We start from the raw sequence: 20,276 nt of genomic DNA, 5'->3' as shown, positions 1-20,276 counted from the left end.
GTGGTCTGCTTTAATTTCTTTCTTTGCTTCGTGTGTGAATAAACTAATGCTTTCAGACATTTACTTTCAAAATGAGATGAAATTATGTCAAAGGCTAGTATCTCAGCCAAGTTTTAACCAACACCTCTTTTCGTAGTCGATAGATGATTTCCTTGGCTTGTTATATATTTTCATACTTAATTTAGACGGGAAAGTGGATGGGTGTAAAAAATCGACGCATCTTTTATCGTCGCCATTATAATTGCAGCGTGGGTCGTGGCAGAATTCTAGACGGTGCGAAAATTAGAGAGTCTTCAAAGTCCTTGAAGTCTTGTGCTTGGTTTTCCTTCTTTGTCTAAAGCCGTAAAGAAGAGTGAACATGATGTTAACAATTCCTTCAGAAGGAGTGTTTCACAATGTCGGTTTGTATCTAGTTGCATGGCAGATTTCTATTTGAGCTGCTATGTTTGAGTTTTTATGAAATCGCCTTAAATTAAAGCATTATTTCCTCAGTGCGATATAAGAATTCACAAGATGTGAAACTGCTAACAAATATCTTCATAGCTATAGAAACTCCGCTATATACCGATTTCATTTTTTTTTTCAAAGTGAAAACAAGCACTTTAGCTACATTATAAAAAATGATAGCCGAACATTTGTTCGTTATATATTACAACGTTTATACCGTCATACAATTTGGGTACTTTCAAAAAACTGAGATCATGACTCTCGTTTTATTTTGTCTCAGTATTAACGAATATCTTCCCAAAAACTGTCGATGACTACAAAAAATTGACATGGCTATACTGCCTGAACACACAGCGGAGCACGATGCACACGTTTGTCCCTTTGGGGTCACATTTGACAGAATGAAAAGCTAATGCACCCCATTTCTTGTATGTCATTAACACCTCCAGTTCGCAGTATCAAAAGCAAAAATATTTAGTGTCTATTGAATGGCAAAGAACCCTTACAGAGCATCACTGTGTGTCCAAAGTATAGAAGCCATGGAACGATATTAACTTCAATCAAAGTACTTAATTCCCGATGTTTCCTCTTAAATTTATGAGAAACGACAGATGTTCTCTAATATATATTGAAATTCTATTCATAGGCGGATTGCAGAAATCATCGGCTATCAGCCATTTATCGAATAACCACTTCGTTCCTTTGTTCGTAATGCATTTATGCCATAATGAAACATGTAGCCGATAAAACTGATAATGAATAGCCAGCCTGATAAGGTAAATTGTGTTCATCAAATAGAGAGGAATTAGCATTTTGTATTTTATTTACTCAACTGGTGAGCCACGCGTCGAAATTTGCCTTTGTTCCATCAATTGAAAAGTTTTAAGAACGATCCGTTGTAATCAAATCATAAATGTCTCATCGAGAGTTACGTAGATATATCAGACTTGTGTACATCGCTAAAATCGAAACAAACAAAAACACGCCAAACAAAACTCAGAAAGAAAAGCAGTAAATTTGACATGCTCCGACCAAACCGAAATTTTTTCAATTATCTTGTAATGCATTTGGCAAGTCAGAAACAGGTCAGAATTGTAAGAATTTTCAGGAGAAAATCGATGCGTATTTTTTGGTCCTTCATTCTGAGCATTTTATTCAAAGTATTCGCTTGCGCATAATAAAAGTTTATTCATTATTTATCGCTTACTTTATGAACACATTGTCGTAATTTGACTTGTGTGTTTCAACGAAGAAAACATTCTACGGCGAGTAAAACCATATAGAAGAACAGCTTTACGAAAATACGTTGGTAAACACGATCCTCATAATTAGATATCACGTAGGTGTTTATCAACACATGCAAAATAAACCTATTTGTACAAATATCAAGTGATCAATCAAATCATTTATCAAGTTTAAAAAATATATTATTCATTCTAATCAAATCGATAAAAGATTTGCAAAATTACTTGATATTTAGATTTTATAATACGTTGACAATGCTTTCGAAGAGTGGCAAAATCAGCAGGATAGTTTAATGCGAATTGCTCCATGCATGTGCGAGTTTCACAAGAACGAGCACAAATAATTTGAAAACGCACAAAAGAAACATGGATTTCTGCAATAAGCCTATACATACCAAGTCCAAGTTAGAAAACCAGGAAGCATTTGCATTAACGGCAGAACTATGTAGAACGTCCAACTTCGAGAAGTCGGGCAACTGAAGAGTAGAGTTTTTGCTTGCCTGATTTAGTAATTGTTGCAGGTGACGAATATAGTCAATGGCACTCCTAAGTGTTTTTACTTTGCTTAACTTTTTGTTTTTCGGATCGGTGGGAACATGTTTTCTCAAGCGAAGAAAACCATCATTAACTAGTTTGACACGACGTCTTTCCTTCGCATTTTCGACAACCTCAGGCTCTTTTGCCTTCACAGAACTTCGTGTCGAGCTGGATCGCCTTCGACGAGACGTCGGAAGAGGTACAGGTGGATTGCACGTTCTGGCGCGGGCGCATCAATTCCATACTTCGTTCGAGTCGTGGAATCGGTCGAAGCGCTCCACTCGAATCGAAACTCATTTGTCGTAGCTGAGTCTATCCAACGGGAAAACGTATTGCGATATGCAATTAAAGTACATACCTCTTATTCAAAATGTGACGTACACGCGTCCATTGTGCGTTCTCGTTTCCATTGGTTCTCTGCCGATTGGCGGTCAGTAGCGTTAATGAGAGCGATGCGTGCGTGTTGTCCTGATATATCAAGCCTCATTTAAATATGCACTACTTAATTTACACCTTGAGAAACAATTAAATCGAGCGATGAAGAGAAAGTAGTACGGTATATTGGACGTAACGCAAAAACTAAAAATCAATCACAAATATTCACTTAAATGGCTTTGAATGAAAACCACCGCTTTGAAGTTCACCGCCTGCATTATGCTGAAGAAGAAAATGAAAAGCCATTAGCATTTTGATCTCATCGGTGTATTTAAATAGCTACAGTGAGTTTTACATGCGAGAGAATCAATGTTTGAAAAGGTGAACGTCAGATTCAGATTCTCATTTCAAAGTCTTATTTCGTGCGACGTTGAGATGGCATCTTACCCCCCCGATTGCAAAAGTAATTTTTAAGCCCACAATACTCGACAAGTGCACGAGGACGCAGCATTCGACTATTATTTACAAACTTTTTGCACAAGCACACGGCACACGCATCGAGTTTCTTTCAATCGAAATGAAACAAGAGAAACTTCACAACATGCAGCATAAGATCGCAGGTTACTCAAAAGAAAATAGAGGACGATAAAAGTATCTAAAATGCGAACCAAGGTGGTCTCCCGGACCATATGCCTTGCATCCTTCTCAAGGACATAATTACAATAATGCAACAATTAGTAATCCCTAGGGAAAACTATAACCCCATTGCATGCCCCCGTAAGCACCACGCTGTTTAGACAACAGCGTGACTGAATTGCCCATGGCAATTATATTAATGACACTTTATACGTTTTAAGTGGAAACGGACACGCATCGCGGGAAGCCTTTCACGTGCGCAACGTTGCTTTACTCCAATGACGTCATTTCGAGTGAACCACGTGTCTCGGATGTATTTTAACCGTTTCAAGGGGGAATGGCACAATGATTGACGTGTCCGGTGCTCGTCAACAACCACACGCGTAAATTTCACCCTTGGACAAAATGATCCCCACGTCGCAGTATAAAGAGACCTTTCAAAAAATTGAAACTGATGTTGATGTTTCGAATTATGTAGTCAGGAATGATTCGAATAAATCAATCTGTTCTATGGAGGAACTTTCCACAACTAGTTAGCCAATAAAAACTTTCATGAGAGATAACATAATCTTTTGCACACAAAAGTGACAGATGTTTTCATATCACGAAAACCAAATTCGTCCACTGGGCCAAATCTATGTGACAGGCCAGGCTATCGTATGCTCTCGGTCTATATCAAAATTGCTTCCGTGTAGCTCACGAATCGTATGCTCTCGGTCTATATCAAAATTGCTTCAGTGTAGCTCACGAAGCTATGCTCTCGGTCTATATCAAAATTGCTTCAGTGTAGCTCACGAAGGCATACACTTATCATTAAAGATGACTTGCCTTGTTTGCGTTTTTCTAGCAGGCAGATTACCCTCTCAATGGCGGTTATTTAATTGCTCGTGCAGTTTTCAGCAGCATTAAATGGTCTAAAATAGGCACATTTAGCTAGTCTAGAATAGCAACGACGGGCATCACGAAAGCCCTGGCATATAGGGAGCCGATACTTAGCCTACTTGGTAACCGTCACTGACTTGAGTCGTAATAATACACGATAGTAGGGTTAAGACAAGTGTATAAGTATTCGTATACCCTCTCTCCCCCCAGTGTCTAGAATGGGTTCAACAGTCGCCATGTTGAACAACGCCGTGCAGTCATCATTGGATCAACAAACATTGCAAGAACAAAGACTTCAGCATTTTAACAAAGCAACGACTAAGTAAACTCTTTCAAAAAAATTTAATTAAAACCGAATACGTACTTAGGAAGACGCTATGAAAAATTTAATAATTTGTAGGGCATCTTACGACATATTCTCACTTGTAGCAACACATAGCAACTACTCTATACAAAAAAACAGCCGACAAGATTATTTTCCATTTCCTTAGAGCAAGTGTTGCCCTTCCACTCATCGTTTGAAACCGTATCAGAGCTCATGCGCAATAGTGCTTGTATGACGTCACATCAATTAACCGAGAGCGAACCACGTGAGAGGTGCTCGTCAACATCGAATTTCGAAACTTTAACCTTGAAAAGAACGAGGATGAGTAAATCCAAAGGGATACAATGGAAGGATGTGCAAAACATGCTCTGTCATTTGAAAAAGAGCGATGAAGAAATTGAAAGTTACCTACCTTGGTTTTACGAGAATGTTAAGTGTTTCAAGGAAGTTCACAAAGGTAGCTTTAATGTTTGCACAGTGAAAGAACGACGTCTTATTGACCTGCCTTTTCCGTTTTCATATCACATAGAAGCTGTGAAGGAAATTATCAGGGAGTGCGACTATGTGCCAATCAAAAAAGACCACGTGATCATGAGGCAAGGAGAGGCCGGTGATTGGTGAGTTTTTTATGACGTATACGTAACTACAAGTTAATAGTCCGTTACCCTGGAGACAAATTTCTGCCGCCACTTTTAACCAACAACACAAGATGAAGGCACTTAGTTGAGAAAATTTTAACACAGATATTGTCTTAAAGTGTGCCTCAGCAAACCAAATATTGTTCCTGTAATATGTCGCATGAAATCAAAATGATTATAATTTCATGCAACAGCAGGAGGCAGTTTCACGAAGACTGCACATAGCGTTATCCATTGTATGGCAAAATTTTCAAACTTGTAAAAAAGTTGTTTATATTTTCTTCGCGACATAGAATTTTTAGTAATCTTTTAAGTCTCCCACATGCCTTTGAAAATGACGCTTTTGCGCTCGATTCTTCCAATTTTAGCAGCACCAGAATGGCCAGAACATTCTTCAGTATAAAAGTTAATACAAGCATACGAATTATTTTCTATTTCAAGACAAATCAAGTAAATTGGTCGACTTCTTTGAAAATGGATCAATGCATTGATAACTAACATTAATTAAAAGCTTCATTTTCGGTGATTAGTATAATTTCCCTTAGTTGCTACATCATTCTTCGTGGAAGTGCTACGGTTTATGGTAGGAGGAACGAGGACGCAGATCATCCTACGGGCGTCGAGGAATCAGGGGGGGTTCGATTAACTATGGTCAAAAGTCACAAGGAACGTTTAAAATTTGGCGCAGAGATTGCCTTTCTACGGAGTGGCGACAAGTTTGGCCACTTGTGCTTTCACAAGTCGAACAGCGAACGGAACGCCACGGTAATTGCCGACGAAAGCATAGACGCGATCCTGGTGCATCGCAAGATGTACGAGTCCACGCTTGCCGATGTGTACAACAACACTAAAGATCAGTTGAACTTAATGGAAAAGTCGCAGTTTTTTGAAGGTTAGCGAGTTTAACAAACTTTAGTTCGAGCCCTGCGCTGTTGAAGGCAACTAAAGTTTGAAATCCATCAAATAGAAACCCTAGATTAGGTAAAGGTACCAGACGGTCGCTCGGATACTTGAATTGAGAGATGAAGGTCTTCTACGAATATAAACACTGGCATGAGCCACGGTAGTCAATTCACGAACTCTTCAATCAATTTCCATCTTCTCAGGTTTTTCCAGCGATTACAAAGTGACTTTGATGGAAAAAATGCAAACGAGAAAATTGAATCACGGCAGCGCGATTGTGCGCCAAGGAGACCTGGTAAAGAGTATCACGATAATCTGCCGCGGTGAAGCATTACTCAAGATCAACCCGAAAAAATTGAGCCTGCAGTATAAACTGGACGCTCTAGAGAAGCCGCTCACGGTAATCGAAAGGAGACGAGAGATAGCGAAAGGTGGCTACGTTGCTGGAGAGGAGATAATAAAAAGAAACAATGTGACAGTGGCGACTATTGGAGTGGGAGAAATTTTAGGTAACGACTAAAATATATGCAGAACATCCGTTCATTTCAACTATTCAACACTTAGGATAACGATTTGTGAGCGCCAAGGTAATTTATGTTCCTCGCTAATCTCAAAATACCGATGAAATAAAAAACACACCTTTCTCAAAGGTACATACAGAAGTCGAGTTTAATGATTCTAATAGCTGTTACAAGAGCCTATTTTTCATGGTGAATGACAACCATAGCCTAGGTGGTTTTGTAAGGATATTTTCTATTGTGAATGACAACCATAGCCTAGGTGGTTCCGTAAGCGTATTTTTCATGATGAATGACAACCATAGCCTAGGTGGTCCTGCAAGCATATTTTTTATGGTGAATGGCAACCATACAACCATAGGCTAGGTAGATCATTAAGCGTATTTTCTAAGGTGAATAACATTCATAGCATGGGTCAGACTAGTGAGAGAAACAACGACGTACACAATTAACCCACATTCGACTAAATACGAAACAAATTTCCATATTAAAAGGTGACATAGAATTTGTACTGGATCAGTCCCGGCATCACATAAGCGCCATAGCAAATTCGGAGATCTTGGTGATGGATATGGAGCTCGCGGATTTGCAACGTGTCACGACAAAACGTGATAATGGCCTCTCAGAATATATTCATAGATTGGTGATGTGTAAACTGGCTGGCAGAGCAGAAAGATGCCATCAAGGTGAGTTGTCATCAATCAACATGATCACGATTTATGATTAAAGTACAGTGAAAAAACGGTAAAGAAACTAGAAACTTAGAGTGAATAATAACTTTTTCTCACTATTGTCTGATTAACCCAAATCGAAAACCCATTCAAAGTCGGTCTGACGAAGATTGGTGAAAGACTTTGTAACGAGCAGGCAAAGTTGAGTGTGATAGACTCCTCACGAAGACTGAATGTGCACTGAGTTCATTATTAAACGCGACTTAATCGTTGAAAATGTCAACCCCCTTCTTTCTGATTTATGGTAGTTCCACAGTATAAAGAACTGTATAACATAGCGTGCAATGCTAACAAGAAACCAGTGCCCAACAAAGACAATGTCGACGTCGCGTCCAACATGCGGACTTTAAAGTTGCTCAAGGTTTTAAAGACGACAACGAAATTAGGAGGTGCAACGCTTGCACAATCCAACATGAAAGCAGGCTCATTAGCAACAGCCATAAAGAAAACGGGCAACGTGGCCATAGAAATCGGAACGGGCGGTGATAATCATGCCGAAGCAAAGACGAAAACCGAGGGAATGCAGAAGGAAGTTGGGGAAGCCCCGAGGTATGTTTACAACGAGTGCATTTTGATGAACAACGATTACAGCAATCTGATCACTTTCGTGACATGTTAACTTTTAGATCAACGTTAGCAGAAACAAAAGGAAGGAAAGAAGGTCACTCACAGGTAGAATGAGCCCCTCATATTGCTGAGAATTGGCACGGTAGAGTTCAGGCTTTTTAAAAAATGGGTTTTGAGTGGAAAGTGAATTCGAGGTTGAATGTATTTGACGTTTCGAATAGCTTTCGTGGGTTAGTTTTTCGAGTTGAAAACACCACACTGAACTCTGCCTTCTCTGATCATCGGCGGATGGAAATTAATTAGTGAAGCAAGGAATGTAGTACACGAATTGACCGAAACCAATATAAGTTATTTACAGATATAATGCAAAATATCAAATGGTGGTTTCCATCTGAATCATATAGGGGATCAGGAATAAGGATAGGGATTAACGCTGTGCATGAATTAAAGATGGTACAAAACACTAAATTCCGAGAATTAACATCTCCTTTTCTTAATGTTCATTGGTCTGATGATGTCTTTGGAATAAAGACAAAATACACAGGCCGTTAAAAACAACTGCTCAGTGGGGGCTTTTAAATAGTAATGTTCGATAGTGATGATTATCATCCACCTTCAAGGTTGGCATACTTTATATACAGCATTCTAACCGATGCAAAGCTGTAACTAAGGCAAGAGGAACACCCACTAGTTATTAAATATACTATAATCACTTTTTTTAACTTATATTCATCGTTTTGGCCACTTTCTCCTACTGCTTGTTTGCTAAACAATTTTTATGTCAACGAGCACTTCTTTTTCACTGCCCGAGCATTACAAAGGCCGTCTTAACACTCTTTTATTACCTTGAATATAAAGAAAACGAGATGTCCCTTTTCGGATTCTCTTATTGTGTTTTCCGTTGCTGTCTGTTGTTAGCCTAACCTTAACACTAACTCAAATTGAGACCATTCCAACGTTTTTCCTGAACGTTTTTTTTCCCACGATATAGGAAAAAGGGAAAAAGCAGCTGACGGCAAAAGAATACAGGATGCTAAAGAAAAAGATGCAAGCAGCGGGAAAGACAATCCGACCAGTCGAGTGAGCAATTCAAAAACACGAATCGCGAAAACCAGTAGGATTTTTATTTTACGCATAAATCATTACAAGAATGTCGGCAGTCATTTATTTATGATTTACATCAAGCATAAATAGAAATGAAATAAATAAACTTAACTCAGAGAACATACTGGCTCAATTTCCACAGTCGTACAAGGCAACCTACTAAACACGACATGTTCTAGCTTCAACCAATAAAGTTATGATAAACAAATGAACTTGTTCCTCGCGTCAATTATTTGATTAAGTTTCACAACCAGACACAAATAATTTGGCGATGCGAAGTAATTCACAAAGGCAAGCTCATTCATTTATATTCGAAGTGTACATTTTTAAAATTTTAGAACAGTTAGCGAATATTATTCCTAAAAATGGTGCATTTTGCCTACCTAACCATCTGTTCCTTACAGATGACATTTGAAAAATTATCCACAAAACACCCGTATATTTGTAATTCTATCCTACGCAAAGTACCCGCCTGCGATATTGTCAACTTAAGGACAAATATATGCTGGCAACTAAATTCATGTAGAGGTAACGCATTTCGATTCAATTGCAATAAAAAATTCCTGCGAATTCGGGTGATTTTAAAATGCTCATTCAAGTTATACATAAATTACTACAACGAAAAAATGAAAGACTTGACAAACACATCTTCTTCATATTTCACGAGTTAATTCAAATCTGACGGCACCACGTCAAAACCATAGTTACGAGGGAACCGGGTGATGTCAACTTACGGATCCTGGGACGAGCGATGAAAATGCACGCATACCCAGTGTCCAGACTTCTTTTGCCAGACGCGCGTCTCTTCAGATTGTGTCGTATGTGGATGGCCAGAGCTGGAAAAAGTTTAACATAAAATGCTGTGAAATCTCACCTTGTTTTCGAAGAAGATACATCGGACATTAAATCAAAAATTTCACATGCGGAGACTCTCGGGAACACAAAACAAAACATTGAATCGTTCGTAAAACATCTTTCAAAAACCAATAAGTGACAGCCGCCATGTTCCATTCGCCGCTATTTTCAAATCATACGTCAACGTTGTTTATTTTTCATCAAATAAACCTTCCATCGAGACATGATGTGGATTACCACGTTTGCACTTATTTGTTCAATGCTATACACTGAAGTTTGAACACGTTTCATCACATTATTGTTATCAGACTTTACGACCAATAATGCGAAGACAGTTCAGCACTGTTCGTAAATTACGCAGGTGTGCTCAATATCACAGACACAAACAACCATGCGCCATGATATCACAGACACAAACAACCATGCGCCATGATATCACAGACACAAACAACCATGCGCCATGATATCACAGACACAAACAACCATGCGCCATGATATCACAGACACAAACAACCATGCACCATGATATCAGCAAATTTAGCAAACTCTGGTCAACAGCAACGACGACTCATGTTACTTGATAAGTTTCAATAAGTTTTGCACGCGCTTATTTTATAAATAAACACGCGCGAAGCATGTAATCCATGCAAATTCCCAGAGGATATTTCACGCGCAAAATTTAGATTTTCTTAATCGACTCTTATACAGAAAGATAAATTCGGCAATTCCTTGTAGATTGTAGCCAGCAAGTGCAAACAACAAGATAACGATTGTTGCAGGAAAACTGGCAATATACTAAATTTTTGCAACGTGCGCAATACAACTTGTAACAAATATAAACCGTTTTACCTGTCCAGATACTGTGTTAGCCTAATGTAACATATCACTGCAGATTCATCGCTCAATACGTGAACGAAGGGTGTTAACAGAGTAGTGTTGATGGGTGTCGTTCGCTTTGATTGCACTAAATTAACGGGAAAATGTCTCAAGATTTTCAAAATCATATGTATTTTGCAATAAAGCTTTATTGGAGACTTCCTCGATAGGAATACTATAGTTAAAGTATTCATTGTAGTTATCCTTTGCCAAATATCCATCTGATCTTGTACTACCTAATATCAATCTGCACCTTCTCCTTATTATCCACAGCACTCCTAAATTACCCGATGCATCACTCCATTACCATTATTACTTCTCAATTACCCAATACATCTCTCTATTACCCACATTGTTCCTCAATTACCCGATCCATCACACCAATACTGTTATCGGTTCTCAATTACCAAATACATCCCTTTATTACCCACATTATTCCTCAATTACCCAATCCATCACTCCATTACTATTGTCATTTCTCAATTACCCACATTGTTCCTCAATGACCCGATTCATACCATTATTACCGGTACAATAACTAAATCACCAACAACTTATCAGATATTGAATTCACCCTCAACGTTTCTTTAGGAGGTAACTTAATCTAAAGACCTGATTTACCATGGAAACGGCATAATGACTGCTTTTATGAAGTCTGATTGAAGTAAACAGTCCTTTCCAGACTCCAAAAGTTCAAGTAGTAAATACCCTTAAATCAACTTGAATTTCTCTTCAATACTTTCACAATACTCTCAAAAACTTCATCATCACCAACTAACCATCCTCTCCGTTAAAAAGCAAAAAAACAAACAACTCACCATTTTCTAAATAAAATTTATGGAATTCCAGACCTTGCACCAAATTTCCTTTTGTCTCGGGCTCAAAGCATGTCATCGAGAAGTCACACAATTTGCTAGAGAAAAAGACTCATATTAACATCATCATTTATTTGATTACTCAATCATTGAACTAAAGGTATGACTCCATTAAACACAAAAATGCATAAACGAGAAAGCTTGTTTGTGCCTTTAAGACCCTATAGAAACTCCACAAAGAATGGAGAAAAATTATACAGGAAATTGGTGTTGTAATAATCTTAATTCCCACATTATCTTTCATAAAAATCAAGCGCCTCCGCGTTCGAGAAAAGCCTCAGGACACAAAGCTGGGTTGGGAAAACCCGGTTATGATATTGAAATGCTGGATTCACATTAACTTAACTTCACGTAAAAAATGTTGAGCTAGGAACGAAATCGTCGATCTTACCTATATGTCTCGAAATCGCCAGTTGTCGTACTTGTCAACATTTTTTGCGTTAATTTGATGATTTCCTGTTCAACGTCACCTTTCGACGCATCCGTTTCTTCTATTACAGTTTGTTCCTCGTCGGAACTCTATCGAATAAACAAATATAGTTTAGATGACGTTGAACCAATACAAAAGTACCGAAAGTAATGGGATAAGGAGAACTGATGGTTGATTGTGTACACTGTACCCTGTACCCCTCTCTCCCAAGAGTGAAGACAAAATCTACTAGGACAGTTCGAAAATTCGCGAAACTTACTTTTTTCTTTGACGAAGTCGAATGCCCGCGAACTGAAAAGAAAAAACAAGCAAGTGTGACTAAGACAAGATTATGATTAGGGCGTGTTGTACGAAGCCTGCATAGCTCTGTCCACTACAGATAGTAACATTTTTGGTCGTATAAAAAACTTTTAGAAGACGAAAAGCAGTAATTTCAACTGGACGTTCAATAGGAAATATACAGAATGAAACGTCAATTCAAAGAATGCAAACCACATTTATCACGCACTAGAAAAAGTAACTTTAGACACAGACAGCAATATCAAGGCTTCGCGCAACCGACATGATAGTTTCAGTACGCAGAGATTATATAACATGCACTTCACGGGGAGGGAGCATCTTTTAAATACGCATGTTGTATCAATTTTTAACAATTTCTGACGCATGCTGCAAGGGCTTTCAGGTAAAACGCTTTTTGAACTTTTTAGCTTACAACACAACGTTTAAACAAGCGAAGCCTCGAGCAATATGTAAAAAGCACAAAGCCACGCAGAGCCAATCCATTACAATCAATAGAAATTTACAATTAATTCTAAATGACTTTTAGTTTGCTGTACACAGCATTTCATTCTCATAAGTCTGCTCAGTTCAAACACAACGCGGTAACCGTGTAAAGCTAAACCGAATAAAACAGTAGACATATAGACTGTAGTTTATGATTCGTTAAGGTTCTTAAATTTATGATGTTCACTAAACCCAAACAGGAAATTTAAATTACAATTTAGTTGTAAAATTAACAGAATGTATGTGTTGGTCTTTTGATCACCAGTTGAAGGCGACAAAAGCCAAATTTTAAGGTGTCGTACAAAGAAATTACAACAAATGCCGACTTTTTACTTTCAAAACGAATATACCAACACCTCGAAGATGGTACACAATTCATTTTGAAGCATTTGGGGGAATGGGACGATTATCATCTCAATGCAAAGTATATTCCAAGCAATTCCTGCTTAGCAACTACATTTTAGTAATTAGGTGTACTTTTTAAGAATGTGTTTATGAGTTTAGCAACAATAAAAAGTTTAGGGGTAGTGTTTAACATTCGTGATCAATATGATAACATATCTTTAATTGTTTAAAGAGGATTAGTCACCTGAATTAGACGAGAACCTACGAGCCACTATGGTTGTTAGTATAGCTCCCTAAAAGTGACAAGAATGGATTCATAAATGCAAACATAACGGATAGCGATTCCTATGACGTAACCATGAATACGAAGTGAGTAGAACCTAGTCTACAAGCGGCAAACACACAAAAAAACAGGTCTTTGCTTGAAGCCACACCACCCAACCAGTATTTCAACCGGTCACGACATTGTAACAAGCCGGCCGTGCAACATGCTACGTCATCATGATTACGTCACCAGAACGCCGATCCTTCGTTCTTCTTACTATTTAATACCTGCATGAAAGTTACTCTTTGCAATCATTGTAGTTAAAATTGCTCCCTAGACAACCACAAAGAACAATTGAGGGCCAGTTTACATCGACCGGAATTGAATGACGTAACCTCGGACGTAAGAGCTAAAGAATAAGATCGTACCATGCCCCCACCCTACCCTCCCAACAGATATCTATTCAATAAATAATGCACAAAACGTGAGGTAGAATACTAAACCGACAGAATGATCTGTTATAGAAGGGCAGAACAACTACCTACGTCCTGGTTAAGAATGACATTCACATTTAACTGGAGAAAAAGATGAAGCAACTCCAGAAACAATTATAAAACAACAGTTAATGTTAATCTCAAACAAACCAAACAGTTCAGCTAACCACAGATCAGACCACAGGCTGCTAATACAAATACAAACTTATTGCGATTTAGGACAGTAAAACAGGTGCGTAAAGGGTGATGGCGTCCGAGAAATATTAGCGGTATTCTGCATGTCACGTCCTACACATTTGCTCAAGAACACGTAAACATCACTCCATCTGACACCTGTTGACGCACACCAAATGAGACCAATTTCCCACACACCTTCAACTTTCGTCGGGCATTAAATTTCCTAAGTCCATCAATTGTTCCTTGCCGATGAACCTTCGAAGCAACTCCATCGCGATTCTACGAGCATTAGAAAAACACAAAATAAAATGAAAAATGATCAAGAGAGCGTAGTCAGGTTCTAACTTGTGACGTAATGTTTGACGTAATGTTTGACGTAATGGAACGTAAGATATCTATGTTCGACATCAACATCAAATTTTCCCCAACAAAAGCGAAAACCGTAATCGTCAAGAAAAATCAGACAAATCAAAACCAGAGACATGCGCACATAAAGTCCCACTGTCAAACTGTTTTCTTATTCAATTTGTTATTGGATTAACAAATAAGATGGTTTCTTATTTATTGGCGTAGTTTTGACAACAAACCAAACAAACTTAAGATTCTCACCACAATCCACGGATCTTTTAAGGCTTCGCTGGCAGTAATTCGTTTTTCTGGATTGACTGTCAACATTTTATCAATCAACGTCTAGTGTGGAAAAACACAACACGTCATCGACGAGAACCAAAACATACGTCATCGCATTGTGTGTAGCCAAAAATAAATTTTTTTAACAGCATAACGTAGACCAAAATCATCTCTTACCTTAGCTTCGGTAGTGACCGTGTCCCATTCGGGCGACGGGTACTAAAGAAGAACATTTCGTTAATCATTACTACTACCAATACGAAGCGGAGTCGGGACGGGACGATAGAAAAGATCACGGCATGCCGTCGCGCAAAAATCATCCCTCACATTTTCCTTACATGGTAAAACAGCATGCATGGTACGGCAAAAAGCCTTTCGCGGGCGCATTTATGCTAGTTTGTATAAGACTGCCGTTCGCAAAATCTCGCGAGGTTTCTAAAAAATGGCAATGTACACTTAGGGATACAAGAAAACTTCTGACCAAGTATCGCACCGGTAATTCCTTAGACTGAGGGCTACACCCACCTTTCTCGCTAAGAAAAGGGTACACCCAACGTAGTGCTACACATTAAATACGTTCGCATTATCAAGGACCACTTAGTCGAAGGTTGAGCCAGCGGTGTAAGCAATACATACGCCTTAAGCATAGAGGCATATGAGGCAGCACTGTTGTATGTTCCATAAATGCTATAATACATGAAAGGTTTCATAAAACCATTGCTCTTACATCGTAAACGCCAGATTTGATTTGATTGTATAATTTATGCTGATCTTCGTCCCAAAACGGGGGATAGCCAACGAGCAAAATGTACAATATCACCCCTAAAAATAAATCATCATTCATACCTATATATATGTTGTCATATCTAACCATACAACATGGCTCCTCAATTACGTACTCTTAATTGATGATTACGTCACTATGGGGGATTATAAAATAAACACGAAATAAAACACGTGCGCCGATTGGTCAATAGCAGTGTTTGAATTAGCCTGTGCAAAACAACAGATGCAACCCTCTATCAGGGCATGCACCGATCTGCTCTCAAGTTCTCCCAAAGGTCTCCTTGGTTTGCATAAGCCTGTGCAAACATCATTTCTTAATTGAGAAGGAATGGCAGTGGTATATGACCTTATTAAATTTATCAAAAATGAGTGTTAACACTGGGAAACGTCTTTTTCAAAGTTACAATTTGCCATTTTAACTCTTATTTCGTTATAGAAACATATAAATTTGCTTCATTTTCATGGCTTATGTCTTTTTTGGTATATATGAGGTCAAGAATGCTGAGTTACTTGACATGGGTTGGTAAACTCGAGCCTGAATGTAGTGTACCTAAACTAGACTTACATTGGTATCCATATGAACAAGAATGTGGTGCACCTAGACATACATTGTTATCCATATGAACAAGAACGTAGTGTACCTAGACTTACATTGGTATCCATATGAACAAGAATGTAGTGTACCTAGACTTACACTGGTATCCATATGAACAAGAATGTGGTGCACCTAGACATACATTGTTATCCATATGAACAAGAATGTAGTATACCTAGACATACATTGTTATCCATAAGGTCAAGAATGTGCTGAACTTAGATACTTGCTATGGTATCATAAGAGCAAGAAAGCTCGACCTCAAAAAGACAAAATGTCTCAAACTACTGAATTCCAAGAACAACTGTTGTCCATAAAATAGTTACAGTTAAAAGTATGTTCTTATTAACATTAAAGTAACTTTGTATTTATTGGTGAATTTTGCCAACGAAAGATTCTGTTGAAATAATCAAAAATAATAGAGTAAAAATAAAATCAAAAAAAATTACACAAATATTACCACAAGCCCAGACATCCACGGCAGTGCCATAGTTATCCTTTTTTAAAACTTCTGGAGACAAATAACCAGGAGTTCCTGCAAACCCTTAAAAAATAAACGAAATCATTCAATACTTTTGCTAACTTGCCGGATTTTTTATTGTACCTTCATAGAAGATTGTACACCTAGGGATGGATACTTGATGAAGTATGGGGGTGGGGGATTAGCAAGCGGCAATATGAGTCAAATCATAATTTTCAATTTAAAGACAGATGGTCAAAGTGTAATTTATTTAAATAACTCAATATGAGATACATTCAAAAAAATATTGGTGGGCAAAAGCTTCCCCCTTTCATCCTGTCTAGTATATACCCCAGCGTACACCTCACAATGCCACATAACTTCATTACACATAGACAATCACTCATATACAATTGAATTATCACAATTTTCTCAAGTTATGCAAGCATGATTGCGGTTTTGGTAAAACATCCTCATCACTTACCATACCAGCCAAATTTGTTTGTGTCCACTTCAATTGCAAGGCCAAAGTCAGCCAGTTTGACGATGGCATTCTTTTCCTTTGATTCCAAAAGCAAATTTTCTGGCTGAAGAAATTTCATGGTAACATAAATTAAATATAAAACATAATTAATATGCAAAAATAATTTAGCATAATTTAGCATGCAACACAAAAACATGTGCACTTCTTTGGTGATATCATTTCCCTAGAATTTGGCTTACAGCATTAAGTGCTAAAAAAGGAAAATAGGAAAACACAAGTTCATGTGAAACATATAATGACAGACTGACCTTTAAATCCCTATGTACAACACCTAAATTATGACAATGTTGAACGCTCTCTAATATTTGTTGAATACAATGGCTGAAAATAAAAAAATACATTTCTAAGAAGTTGGACAAAAATTCTATCATGGAGTGAAAAGCAGGAGGGGGCACAACCCAGCTTTTCCAATGGACAAGCAATTTATTGGGGGGAAATTCAACATATAATGTATGTTATTGTGCTACTCCAACCCCCTCCCCTCCACACACTTTAGAACAGGTTCTAACATCACTTTTCAGTCTATACAAAACCTGGTAATTTTAATACACAAAGCTTTGCATACCTGGCATCAGCCTCACTGTAATATTCCCTAGCCACAATATCTTCAAACAATTCACCACCTGTAACTCTAAGAAATTAAAGTACATTTAAATAAATTATGTTCTCTGGTACATATGCATAAATAGTCTTTACTTACAAATCAAAGACCAAATAGTGGACATTGTCTTGAGCCATACTTGCATGTAGTTGAACTAAAAAATACGTTCGAATATTCTTGAAACATGGTTCAACGATTTTCATTGTAATGGTAATTCTATACAGCCAAAAAATTCATAGCAATTGCCCAAACGTGATGATTTCGATTGTGATGGTAATTTCGTAGTGACGAAAATTTTCTTCAAGCAATCAGCAATTGTTAAAAACACGCATATCATTATTATTATCGCACATTCATTTTCTTCTCACAGCTTCGGTTTTGTTCTGGAAATATCCATAATGGGAAATAGTTCACAATACCTAATTCGCCAGGTACTAAAGCAAGCGAACTAAGCACATGGTCCGTTAATTTCGCTTTTTCGATAAGAACGAACTAAGTAGCAAATTCTGTGTTAAAATATCTTAGTAGCAAACTCCAATTAACAAATTCTTCTAATAGCTTGCACGTAGCCAATTGCCTGCAAAAAATAATTCCGACTTTAACAATTATTGTGTAAAAAAATAGACAGTTCACCAAACTCTTTCAGGCTAAACATACAAGTCTTATGCAACAGCGGTCAATTTCAATCAAATGGCCGTTTAGGTTTTTCGCATTTTTTAAAAGTGGCCAAGTTATCGCAACTTTTTTTTTTCGTATTTATGAAATTGCAACGATACAGTTCCAATAATATTTTAATACACGAATGCAACACATAAATGTCAACTGCCTTTAACAGTCCTCGTCCAACACAGAGTTCTAAAATCAGAGAATCGTACGAGTAGTAAACGCTTTTCGTGAAAGATGTCCACTTTTCCTGTCAACGTCAATTATTCATATCGAAAATAAAATTTCAAACTGTGATTGTTGTCACGAAGCAGCACATATTTTCCACTTAAAAGCCAAGCTGAGGGCCACAATTATTACATTCAATAGAAATAAATGAGAAATACCAATATTAGGATGTTTCAACCGTCTACAAATACGTGCTTCTCTTTCGAGCTTTTGCAAGTCTAAAAAAGGATAAGAAATACAAAATACATAAAAATATTGTCTCAGAAATAATTTGTTGATATTCAGCGAAAGCCTTCTTTTGTCTGTAAGGGGGGAATTCCATAAGGTAGATACGTATTTATTGAAAATACTAAGTCGTAAATCAAGCGCTAGACAACGATGATGTTTAAAATACAAACCCAACATTTTATTGAAAATAACAGCTGTCTGTTATTGAAAACGTCAAAGACGCCAAGTGTCCATACGATAAAAGTACCAGACCACAAGGTCAAGCGAGAAAAAAAGCATAAACTCGACGATTACCGCCGAAACCAAACATACAATGAATTAGAGTATTTTCACAGCTATTATTAGGAGTCAAAGTTGAATTATTTCAATGAATAAATAGGGGGTATACTTTGGTAAAATATGCTAACATATTTCGAACTGACGCTCGGAATGAAATTGACCTACAAGGACAAGCTTCCTAAACACATCGAATTGCTTAACAGACCAAACACTAAGAAATGAAAGACTTTAGAAAAAAAGAAATCTATACGCCGGCGAAACAATACCAGCCAGAAGACGTACACATCCGTTCAAACAATTCATGAATATGGTTGAGAATTCAACAGTTATAAAATAAGGCAAATCGCTCAAATTCACCAATTTCGGAGATGATAGTGTTTACAAAAGTACCTCGAGCTGATAGTTTCCCAGCATTGATGATCTTTGCTGCATACTCTAGTTTACTTTCTTTATGAATGCATCTTCTAACGGTGCTGAAGGCCCTCTAAATTTGAACGTGAATAACGTTTACATTCTTGATAACAAGAAAATCAAAATATGCGCAAGATCATCTTTAATAACTAATCTCTCCTATTTGAATATCCACAAAATTATTACATACTTTCCAAGCTCCTCCTTGAGCTCAAAACTTTCGTGAAACTTCCTATCGCTCCTAAACTTGGAAGCCATGATTAGAACGAGTTATCAGCAACATAAGTGTTTAGAAGAATAAATTGGTGAGATCACGTGACAAAACACACCTGTTACACCCTTTCGGCCTTCGTAATCACCGGGCGGATCTTCTTTTGCGGGCTGACAAAAAGTTTCCTCAGACTCCCGTCAAACTCAAGCGCTTTACCGCAAACCTCGAAATTATAATCCCTTCCAGAAGCAATAATTATCGATAAAGGCATTCAAAAATTCGAAGAGTAATAGCTCTTAGAAACATGTTATCTTTAATTGTCCTGAAGATAAAGATAGTCTCTCTCTAGATGCTAAATTGAATCTAGAATCATTGTATACATGAAAAGATCTTTTAACAAACTCTTCCACTCAAACACAAATATTTTAAAAAAAGCACTAAGAATTCCATTTTCAAACCACACAATTCAGCTTTGAAATGATTTCAAACAGAGTACCTTGAACGACATCAATTGCACATAGTGAGGGCTTTATCACATTTTAAACTTTTAAACATTTCTGGAAACAAATACAGAAAACGCGCCTAAAAAGGCAAAACTTTATTATGAGGAAGACGAATTCAGCTAGATAAAAG

General features: G+C 37.5%; 2 protein-coding genes across 3 annotated transcripts; one reads left to right on the top strand and one right to left on the bottom strand.

Annotated features, from left to right (window-relative positions):
- Positions 1-339: 339 nt before the first annotated feature.
- On the top strand, positions 340-8,893 carry LOC124439387. The gene is made up of 8 exons (XM_046989610.1): positions 340-401; positions 4,613-5,063; positions 5,630-5,976; positions 6,191-6,496; positions 7,000-7,191; positions 7,485-7,785; positions 7,863-7,908; positions 8,795-8,893. The coding sequence occupies exons 1-8, from the start codon at positions 359-361 to the stop codon at positions 8,885-8,887; spliced, it is 1,779 nt and encodes a 592-aa protein (XP_046845566.1). The 5' UTR covers positions 340-358; the 3' UTR covers positions 8,888-8,893.
- Positions 8,894-8,905: 12 nt separating this feature from the next.
- Positions 8,906-19,713, bottom strand: LOC124439251 (calcium/calmodulin-dependent protein kinase type II subunit alpha-like). Of its 2 annotated transcripts, none has more exons than XM_046989475.1 (18): positions 19,623-19,713; positions 19,412-19,505; positions 18,673-18,732; positions 17,723-17,777; positions 17,588-17,653; positions 17,271-17,343; positions 16,963-17,065; positions 16,479-16,562; positions 15,365-15,459; positions 14,815-14,856; positions 14,617-14,697; positions 14,203-14,286; positions 13,624-13,669; positions 12,203-12,234; positions 11,905-12,032; positions 11,457-11,551; positions 10,612-10,726; positions 8,906-9,743 (listed from the first exon to the last, which is right to left on the bottom strand). In XM_046989475.1, the coding sequence occupies exons 4-18, from the start codon at positions 17,758-17,760 to the stop codon at positions 9,638-9,640; spliced, it is 1,188 nt and encodes a 395-aa protein (XP_046845431.1). In that variant the 5' UTR covers positions 17,761-17,777; positions 18,673-18,732; positions 19,412-19,505; positions 19,623-19,713; the 3' UTR covers positions 8,906-9,637. The 2 variants fall into 2 exon arrangements, with proteins under 2 accessions (XP_046845431.1, XP_046845432.1); XM_046989476.1 differs by lacking the exon at positions 13,624-13,669 and adding an exon at positions 13,316-13,364 and having other exon boundaries at positions 19,412-19,503.
- Positions 19,714-20,276: the final 563 nt, after the last annotated feature.

The sequence above is a fragment of the Xenia sp. Carnegie-2017 genome, unplaced genomic scaffold (assembly GCF_021976095.1).
Source record: "Xenia sp. Carnegie-2017 unplaced genomic scaffold, XeniaSp_v1 HiC_scaffold_19, whole genome shotgun sequence".
Lineage (NCBI taxonomy): Eukaryota > Metazoa > Cnidaria > Anthozoa > Malacalcyonacea > Xeniidae > Xenia > Xenia sp. Carnegie-2017.
Note: the sequence above shows the minus strand (reverse complement) of the source record. Positions and strands in the feature narration are given on the sequence as shown.